The 9,296-nt window shown below is 55.4% G+C and overlaps 5 protein-coding genes across 5 annotated transcripts in view; 2 read left to right on the top strand and 3 right to left on the bottom strand.

Moving 5' to 3' along the window:
* Positions 1–113: 113 nt before the first annotated feature.
* BDW70DRAFT_130567 (metal-dependent hydrolase) lies at positions 114–1,377 on the top strand. The gene has a single exon (XM_073735836.1). It carries the CDS (start codon positions 494–496, stop codon positions 881–883), a length of 390 nt encoding a protein of 129 aa, XP_073599038.1. The 5' UTR covers positions 114–493; the 3' UTR covers positions 884–1,377.
* Positions 1,378–1,478: 101 nt separating this feature from the next.
* Positions 1,479–3,387, bottom strand: BDW70DRAFT_148182 (Zn(II)2Cys6 transcription factor; the record flags this gene model as incomplete). The annotated part of the gene is made up of 2 exons (XM_073738829.1): positions 1,479–1,499; positions 1,642–3,387. 2 exons carry the CDS (start codon positions 3,385–3,387, stop codon positions 1,479–1,481), a joined length of 1,767 nt encoding a protein of 588 aa, XP_073599037.1.
* Positions 3,388–3,567: 180 nt separating this feature from the next.
* On the bottom strand, positions 3,568–5,168 carry BDW70DRAFT_130564 (NAD(P)/FAD-dependent oxidoreductase). Its single transcript, XM_073735835.1, has one exon. The coding sequence runs from the start codon at positions 5,144–5,146 to the stop codon at positions 3,683–3,685; it is 1,464 nt and encodes a 487-aa protein (XP_073599036.1). The 5' UTR covers positions 5,147–5,168; the 3' UTR covers positions 3,568–3,682.
* Positions 5,169–6,083: 915 nt separating this feature from the next.
* BDW70DRAFT_148180 (MBL fold metallo-hydrolase) lies at positions 6,084–7,111 on the top strand (the record flags this gene model as incomplete). The annotated part of the gene is made up of 2 exons (XM_073738828.1): positions 6,084–6,567; positions 6,675–7,111. The coding sequence occupies 2 exons, from the start codon at positions 6,084–6,086 to the stop codon at positions 7,109–7,111; spliced, it is 921 nt and encodes a 306-aa protein (XP_073599035.1).
* CweA (putative GPI anchored protein) overlaps positions 7,042–9,296 on the bottom strand; it is a 3,325-nt gene continuing 1,070 nt past the window's right edge. The window contains exon 2 of the mRNA XM_073734693.1: positions 7,042–9,280. Coding sequence (XP_073599034.1) covers positions 7,410–9,280 — 1,871 coding nt within the window. The 3' untranslated portion in view covers positions 7,042–7,409. The remainder of the gene's footprint in view (positions 9,281–9,296) is intronic.

The raw sequence follows: 9,296 nt of genomic DNA, 5'->3' as shown, positions 1-9,296 counted from the left end.
TGTCGGGGCATACTGCCCTCTGGTACCGCCTGCCCCTGGGGTCGAGCTCGCTTAGTCATCATTCAGTAAGCTAGATATAGATAGGCGGCCATGTCGGCCATCCAATAATGACAATTGTCCATCCCTTTCCACAATCCTCCTTGTCCACGTGAGCGACGTCGGGGCGACAACACGCATCCGCGAGGCACAAACCCTCGGCCAACCAATTCTAGCTGAAACGTGCCCGCAGTACCTCTTCCTCACCCGGCACGATCTCGACAAGCCGGGCTTCGAAGGAGCAAAGTGCGTCTGCTCGCCGCCGCCGCGGGACAAAAACGACCAGGAAGCGATCTGGACGGGTCTGGACAACGGCACGTTTGCCATCCTCAGCTCGGATCACTGTCCGTTCAGGTATGATGACGCCGAGTCCGGCAAGAAGACGTGCATCACGGCCGAGCACCCCGTGGGGCAGTTCAGGTACATCCCCAACGGCCTGCCGGGTGTGGAAACGCGGATGCCCCTTGCTATGTCGGCAGGAAAGCTCGAGCTCACAAAGCTCGTCCAGGTTTTCTCAACCAATGCGGCGAAACTGTACGGTCTGTACCCCCGAAAGGGCGCGCTGATTCCTGGTATTTCTGACGCGGATTTGACAATCTGGTATCCTGGCAAACTGGACCTGACGGTGACGAACGAGATGTTACATCATAATACGGACTACACGCCGTACGAGGGGCGTAAAGTCACAAACTGGCCCAGATACACTGTTCTACGCGGCCAGGTTGTCTGGGATCGTGACAACGGGGGGGTTGTAGGTCGGAAAGGGTATGGACAGTTCATCAAGCGAGACGCAGCATTGGGCATCTGGAAGCCGGACGCGAAGACGTTTGACCTTGAGAGTCTGTAGCCGGTGTCGGCTCTCACTGTTTATGTATTTCTTCGCCCTGTCTTGTTACTTATCACAAATGGGGCTACATCCTCCGGGATAACGGGCTCGTCTCTCATTCGAGGCTCAGTACAAACGCTTGTAGCGCTTAATGCTCTACTTCCTCAGAGATAAGTATGTGGTACGAACTCAAGAAGCTCTACATCGTTGCTTGCTTTCCTGGTTCTATCGTGATCACCTCGTCAAATGATAAACGCTATATTGAAGGCAGTAGAGAATCACCGCTCCCACAACCAAAAACGATACTCATATCAAAACCTCTAAATTCTAATCACCCGCATCTTGTGGTCATACCAAAATATTGAATTCTGGACTCTCTACTATCATGTCCTCTACGTCTAAAAGGCCATATCTCAGCGATAAGGGTTGGTTTGCCGCGGCCTCAGATAGCTTTAGATCTGTCCTCTAGCCAGACCGTAAGATATCTGTTCATTAATAGATAATTGAGCCATCTCATAGGTAGGTGGTAATCGAGCTTAGAGGACTAGATTTGGACACTACCCTAGCCACTCCTATCAGTGAGTTCTCTGTTCTTAGGCCTATTGCCATAGCTGATTTAGTAGACGAGCAGCTGGAGCTGAACGGCAGGTACATATAGTTAAACATTATTGAACAATTGAATGTTCTCTAAAGTGATACAGGGACTGGGGATGCATGTTGCCGTTTGGGATTTTTTTATCTTAACTATGATTGCTAACACACTAGTACTACTTTTATACATAGTCAACCTCTGCCAACCCCGACAGCCGGTCAAACAGGAACGGATCGCTGCAGGTTGGATCCACGTACTCGGAGAGAAAGACCGGCGAGACGGGAAGCGCATTTGCAGGCGAAGCCTCATTTCGAAGACCGGGATTCCCACCTGCAGGTACAAGCCGCGGGGTCCAACTACAATTGCTGGGACTTCTGTTTCTTCCACCTGTAGTAGCGAAACCAGCGCTCGCTAAAGCTACCGATCTCCTGCAAGACGAGATAAACGAGACGGTCTCCGCGGCGGCAAGCCGCAGCTGGCGGTGTGCCTCTCTCGCAAGAGCCCAATTTTGTCGCAGGAGCTTCAGAGCCCCAAGGACGAGAATCACGCGGTTGTGATGATGGTCCGCACAGGCGGGTGGATGGTGCTCGCTGGTGGAAAGCTGCACCAGTCCGCCTAGGAGCAGGCCGGACACAGCAAATGGACTGTATGTGCGGGCGCTTGCGCAAGGCCGCATGGATAGGAGGTTGGTGAGACTCTTCGAGGCCTCGGTGGCCATGACATCGTGTACCTGGCGGGCTGATGAGGGGGGCAGGCGGATGCTGGGTATGGCGGGGCAGACAGTCTTACTGTCTGCGTGCCCGTGACCGGGGCTGTCGGGGGCCTCTAGACGGGGACTGAGGTTGCTGCGCGGGAGGTGCAGCAGCATGGAGGCGTAGTGGATGGTGACGTGGGCTTGGAAGAGCATCTCGTCAACGGCCCCGTACATATCTATGATTCCGGAGGCGGCCTTTTGCGGCGGGAGGTGGTTTGCCCAGCTGACTAGGGCATTGGTCACAGCCTGCGCGTGGTCTGGATGCGTCTGCGTCTCGGGCAGGTTGTTGAGAACGAGCACGCGCGCGAGTATGCGGACAGCTTCGATGCGGTAACTGTAGGATGAGTAGCGGTGTATGGCCGCCTCGTCCTCGTCCTCGTCGGTAAACAGTCGCATGCTGAATGAGTCGAGGCTCGGTGGATTGGCGATGGTCTCCTGGGAGCTGTACAAGGACTCTTCACATGGGAGTGGGACATCGTATGCCACTTGGCTGCACCTTAACTGGAGATGAGGCTTCAGCTGGAGAGCGGCAGTGTAGACCTCGACGACGAACAGCTCCCACCATGTCCGGCGCAAGCTTTCTGCTTCAGGCTCCTGGCTGTCAGCCATAGTCGTGGCGAATTCCTTCTGATACATCCCCAGTTCCAGGGCGATCTCCGTTGCCCGAGCGAGGGAGAGCTCTGCCTGGTGGTGCTCGTTGCGCGCACTGAGGATGATAGAATAGAGGAGAAGCGCCTGCACCATACAGGGGGTCCGGTCGACGGTGGTGCTGAACTCGAGCGCAGTGGCTTCCGCAAGTGAATCCTTGGACAGCACCGCGGAGTACTGGCTGCCAATAAAGGCGACGACATGGCGCAAGTAGCGAGGGTAGTCTCGACTCTCATAGAGGCGTGAGGGGACCAGGATCGGGTGAGCAGGGTGGAAGTGCTCGTAGTAGAGACCGACTAAGCGGGCGTCGGAAATGACAGCCGGAGGCTGGGCCTGTTTTTCTAGAGAGGTCCCCGAATGTGAAGAGCTGGGCACTTGACGAGCAGCTAGAGCTGCAGGCTTGCGTCTGCCTCCACGTCGTGAAGGGAGGTAGATACAGGCCAGTCGGGCATCGGCACAGCGCGAACAGGTTGGCTTCCTGAAATCGCAGCGGAGATGCTGCCCGCGACACTCAGTGCAGGCGACGGTCATTTTCAGTCCTTTGGACTTATAGTCAACGGGTTAGGTAAATATGGGATAGTAAGATCGGTAGATGGATAGAATCAGGGTTGATGACGCCGATTCTGTCGGGGTCCATTCTCGATCACCCGATTCGCCAAGGCATGTGGCACCAGACTACGTAAAGGATTAAAATTTAATTGATTTTACCAATTTTAATTGAGAGCCAGACTTTACTGTAGACTAGGCTAGACTAGGCTAGATAGCGAATACTCTAGTGGCTCTACGGTAGTGCCTCGCTGCACGAGGAGCCCGGCTACTGCCCTATCTATACACTCCACCCCTTGGGCCCCCGCCACGTCCCCTTAACCATGGAGCTATAGTAGACCCAGGGGAAGAAGTCCTTCTTTAGGTGGTAGAATGCACGCCGTGGAACGGCCTGGTCGATGCCAAACCACCGATGAAACGTCTCACTCGGCTCCCCGCCATACTTGAACTCAGCAAGCAGCACTTTGCCATATTCAGTCAGCAACGGACACGAGGTATACCCATCATACACTGCATCCGGTGGCTTGCCGTCCATAGCCTGCAGCATATTGTGTACAAGCACGGGCGCCTGGCCGGTAATCGCCGCGACAGTCTTCGAAGTAGGGAGACTCGACGCATCGCCCGCAGACCAGACATTCGAGTATCGCCTATGACGAGTCGTAGCTTCGTCTACTTCCACATACCCGGCCTTGTCTGAGATCGGGCTTTTCCTGATAAAGGCATATGGCCCCATCTTGGGCACGACATGCAGCAGGTCAAACTGTACCTTCCGCGTCGTCGAGGCCGCGGCTGTTCCACTCCCATTCCCATTCCCGTTCCTACCTGCATCTCCCTCTGGATGTGGCAAGGCAACATTGAAGACCGCCTGGTTACCCTCGATGGCAACGAGGTCGTGCTGGAAATAGCCTTCGATGCCTCTCTGGCAGCGCAGCTGCTCCAGCACAGCACTGTACTTGGGAACGCCGAATAGGCTGGTCAGACCGGTTGCGAATTTGATCTTGATCGGCGAATCTTCTTCTACGGCTGCCGTCGCGGCGCTGGTGCCTGGTCTGTAGGTATACCGGCCTGTCTTCTGCCAGTGGTCTAGGGCCAGCCACATGATCTTTTGAGGAGCGCCCGCGCATTTGACGATGCCTGTGGGTTGGGTGAAGATGGCCGTGCCTTTCTTGAGGTTTTCGATCGTCTTGAATGCCTTGTCGCAGAACTCATACCCGTAAATAGATGAGACGGGTGCAGAGGGGTCTGCGAGAGCCTGGGGGAGGCCTCTGATGCTTCCGTAATCGATCTCAATGCCCGGAACAACCACGATATGTTCGTATGCGATCCGACGGCCATCGTCAAGCATTATCGTGTTGCTGTCAGGGCAAAACGTGTCTACTGTATGGCGATAGAACTTCAGGCGCGGGCTGACCAGATCTTGCAGTGGACGCCGCAGTCTGTCTTTGGCTTTGAGACCTCCGCCGACTAATGTCCAGCCGGGTTGATAGTGGTGCCAGGCTGACGGGTCTATCACGGCGATCTCGTCCTGGGAGAACCGTTTAGACCGTAGTAACTGGTGACTGATGCTCAGGCCGGCGGTCCCGGCGCCCACCACCACGACTTTATGACTGTGAGCAGCAGAGTTCACGGGCCATAGTGATGGCGATAATGATGGTGACGGTGATACCGTAGATGCATGTCGACTGACGGCCAACCTGGCCGATGGTGAAAGGATGGAGCGCCGTGCAGCACGAGCGAGAAGCATTGTGCGCCGTACTATTTTCAAGATTTAGAAATCTAGAGACGACTGGAATTAAATGGGTTATTTCGGGGATATAAATAGGCACTGCCCGTAACCGGCGAGTCGGCGATTCCACGTTAGAGTGACCGGTGGTAAGTCGCCGACTAGGCTTTACTGCAGACCAAGATCCAGGGTCATATATACATATTCTACTTTAAAAACATCATGTGCAGCTGCAGCTATATGCTCAAGTCGACATCTTCCCAGAGAAAAACATCGACACCGTCATCACTGCCGTCCGCTACGGCAGCATAGAGGGGTTGAGCCCTACTTGCCGTACGACACCCAAGACCAGCACTGGTCAATTCGCCACCAATTTAATCCGGTCTGCAATAATTGTATATTTTAATGACGTCGTGGTAAATCCAGTAGTATCAGGCAGAATTTGAGGCGTTGGATGGCTAAACGATAGATCGGTGCTAAAAGGGGACCAGTCGCCGTCCGCTGCCTCAGTCGCCGATTGAAGGCAATGTCCATAAAAGATGGAACTAGCACCCCAGCATCGAACTCGAAAGACCACTTTCTCTCTCCGAACTGAAATAAGCTTGCCATTGATTTCCGTTGCTTTTTTTGGCTTACCGCAGTCATGCAGCTCCTACAACGACTACCACCTGCAGCTCCCATAGCAGCCAGGAGCAGAGCTTCGGGTGTAATCGGCCATAGTAGGCCGTGGCCAGCGACTGCCAGGCTCACTCGGCAATACTCAGTCACTCCAGTCCCAGCTCTGCCTGAATACCTGGCGCCCAGTGTTGGGGCTACTCCACCTGCTGTCGCAAGCCCAGGCCCACGCCAGCAGCTCTCCGCGTACCCATCCAGACATCTCTCCCCCACGAGGCCTAGGTATCATTCCTCACCCTCACTCTCACCCTCAACAGCAAGCCAGAATGCACATATCCCTCCCATGGAGCCAACAATCCACAGCATTTTCGAAAACAAAACCGGCTCGTGGCAGTATATCGTCGCCGACCCATCAACAGGCGCGGCCATCATCATCGACGCAGTGCTAGACTATGACCCTGCAACGCAGGAAATCAGTACATCCTCTGCCGATACGCTTCTCTCCTTGATCCGGAAAGAGGGCTACAGCGTTTCCATGATTCTAGAGACCCACGCCCACGCTGACCACCTGACCGCCGCATCGTATCTCCAGGCTCGTCTGGCGCAAGAGCAGGGCGCAGACCATAGACCGGCGATCGGGATAGGCGAGCACATCGGACAGGTGCAGCGGGTGTTCGGCGAGAAATATGGGATCTCGCCTGACGAATATCGAAATGTCTTTGACAGGCTATTCAGAGACAACGAGACCTTCGTTCTTGGGTCCCTAACGGTTACGGCGCTGCACCTCCCAGGGCATACGCCGGACCATATGGGCTATCAGATTGGAAGTGAGTTTTGTCTTTCTATTTGTCTTCTTGCACTTTCATGCTTGCAACCCTAACCTCAACCTCAATCTCAACTTTCGGGTTCAAGAGCAATTATTGACCCTACCTAGACAACATCTTCACCGGCGACACCCTCTTCCATGTCGACCTCGGCACAGCACGCTGCGATTTCCCCTTCGGCAGCGCAGAGAGTCTCTACAGATCCGGACAGCGCCTTCTCTCCTTCCCCTCCCATGTCAGGATCTGGGCGGGCCACGACTACCCGCCTGGCGGGCCGGAAGGGCGCCCACCCATTCCGTATACCAGCGTCGGCGAGCACAGAGAGCGTAACAAGCACCTGAAGGTGGGTGTCAGCGAGCAGGAGTTTGTGGCAATGAGGAAGGGGCGCGATGAAGGATTGGCGCCGCCAAGGCTGCTTCATGCGGCGCTTCAAACCAATATCCGCGGAGGGAGAATGCCAGATCTGACGGGTGAGGGCTTTCGGTTGATTCATCTTCCTCTGAAATTGGATAGAGTGAAATGGCACAGTGGAGAAACGACCCAGTAGATAGTTCTCCTTACATGGGACTGGCATAGCTCCTAGCATTCCTACCATAAGGTTTATGGTTCATAGTCTAATAGGCAAATGCAAGGTATTGGCTTCGGCAGAAGAAAAAAATTCATTAATATAACCCAAAGGCGGGCTAGCTGTAGGATACACAGAAAGAACCCTGGCATTAAAAAAAGAAAAAGGACATAACTAAAGAGCGTCATGAACGTAAGAGTAGATGAGAAGCGGACGACCGGGCGTCAGTCACCTTCAGAGATCTCACGTCCTCAATGCTGAGGAGCAAGCAGCGCGGTAATCACAGCGCAAATGCCAGAAGGGTGAAAACACCCACCAACACACCGCACAACCCTTCGATCTTAGCAACGCGCCCAGCGCCGCCTGTGAACTCGGCCACTCCATTAGTAGAGGGCGATGGTGACGGTGAGTTACGGTGGTTCTGCTCAGGGGAAGCACCAGTGGGTACAGAAGGGTTGTGCACGCGGAACGCAGACGAAACAGGCGTGCTGGACGAAGCCACGACAACGGAACCGTGAGCGTGTGCCCGGGGGGTCCCGCTGGGTGCATGCACAGGAATCACGCTGAAGGAGGAGGCCTCTGCGACAGTGATGGCGGATGCGGCAGGGGCATTGTATGCACCTTGTGACGCGGGGGAGGGCTGATACTGAGCGTGGGAGTAGTCATGGGAGCCATAGCTCCCGCTTGTAGGGGTGGACTCCCAAGCCGCGTGGGACGAATGGGCGCCGTAATAGACCTCACTGGCGGCCGGGGCAGGGCTGGCGTTGTAACTTCCCTCCTCTTTTGAGGAAGATGGGGAAGACCACACGAGTGAAGATTTGTCCTGGCCCTGATCCTTGCTGGGGGACTGCTGTTCAGACGTACCTGACTGTCCGGAGTACTGCGAGTTGGAAGACTGTGCCGGCGCTTGAGAGTTCGACCAGCTCGATCCAGCCTCGGGATCAGGGTTGTTGCTGTCGTTCCCTTCCTGATACTGAGGGGCTGCAGGAGCCTGCTGCTGACCTTTGGCGTTCTCGGAGTTCGAAGGTTGCTCGGGAGCCTGAGAATCGGACCAGCCCGACACATTTCCGGAGTTGTTTTCGTTGTTTTCATCGTTCTTGCCGCCGTACTGAGGAGCGGAGGGGGCCTGTTCCTGGCCTTTGGCGTGTCCGGAATCGCCAGACTCTTCAGAACCCTTAGAGTTCCACGAGCTCGACCCAGTCTCGGGGTAGTTGTTTTTCTTGCCGTCCTGCTCGCTCTGATACTGAGGGGTGGCTGGGGCCTGGTCCTGGCCTTTGGCGTGTCCGGAATCGCCAGACTCTTCAGAACCCTTAGAGTTCCACGAGCTCGACCCATTTTCCGGGTAGTTGTGTTTGCTGCCGTTCTGCTCGCTCTGGTACTGAGACGCAGCAGGAGCCTGCTCCTGGCCGTGGGGACTGGAGGGACTTCCAGCAGAAGGATACTGGTTGTGTGAAGGCTCCTGTCCTTCAGAGTGGGCCGGCTGAGGCCAGACAGTGTGGGTGGCTGTCTCGACAGCAGTACGAGTGCTGGTCACTGTGTGCACCACCTCATGAACCTTTGTACATTCAGGGTCGGACTCGGAGTGTGAGTCATGCTGAACAGGCTTAGAAGGGGCCGGCTCCTCCGCGCTAGAGTGATGCTCAGTGCCGTGTCCCTCGGAGTGCGGCTTAATGGGATGGATGTGTTCACCACCAGGGTTAATGATTTCGGTCTCCTCAACCTTGACCGAGTGGTCATCGTTGACGGACTCGTTCGTCTCTGTGTCCACCGTGTTGACGTTGGCGGCACCGAATCCATTGCCGACATCGTCGCCGTTAGGGCCGCCGATAACGGTGACATCTTCGCCGTGCTTGCTGTGTTCGTCCTCTTGTCCCGGACGCAGGGCGCGGGCCTTATGGGGTTTGACGATGAAGGTCTTGTCGACGTCGACAGAGTGGTCGTCCGTGTAATGACCGTCGAAATTGCTCGTGAAGCTGTTGACAGTAGGGATATCGGCGACGTTACCGATATCATCGCCGCTGGGCCCTCCAATGACAGTGGAGGGTTCGTCACGGGCCTCGTGCTTGTTGGGCGGGTGGTGGAAGCCTGTGCCATGCTCCTGGCCATACTCCTGGTCTTTCTCGTTTCCATACTCCTCGCCCTTCTCCTGGCCTTTCTCGTTTCCATA

Source organism: Aspergillus foveolatus, assembly GCF_047715535.1.
Source record: "Aspergillus foveolatus strain CBS 279.81 unplaced genomic scaffold BDW70scaffold_8, whole genome shotgun sequence".
Taxonomy (NCBI): Eukaryota; Fungi; Ascomycota; class Eurotiomycetes; order Eurotiales; family Aspergillaceae; genus Aspergillus; species Aspergillus foveolatus.
This window is presented reverse-complemented; position numbering and strand designations above follow the sequence as displayed.

Coding starts and splice junctions, on each gene's coding strand:
- BDW70DRAFT_130564 (XM_073735835.1), bottom strand. CDS start 5,146: ATGCTTCTCGCTCGTGCTGCACGGCGCTCCATCCTTTCACCATCGGCC.
- BDW70DRAFT_130567 (XM_073735836.1), top strand. CDS start 494: ATGCCCCTTGCTATGTCGGCAGGAAAGCTCGAGCTCACAAAGCTCGTC.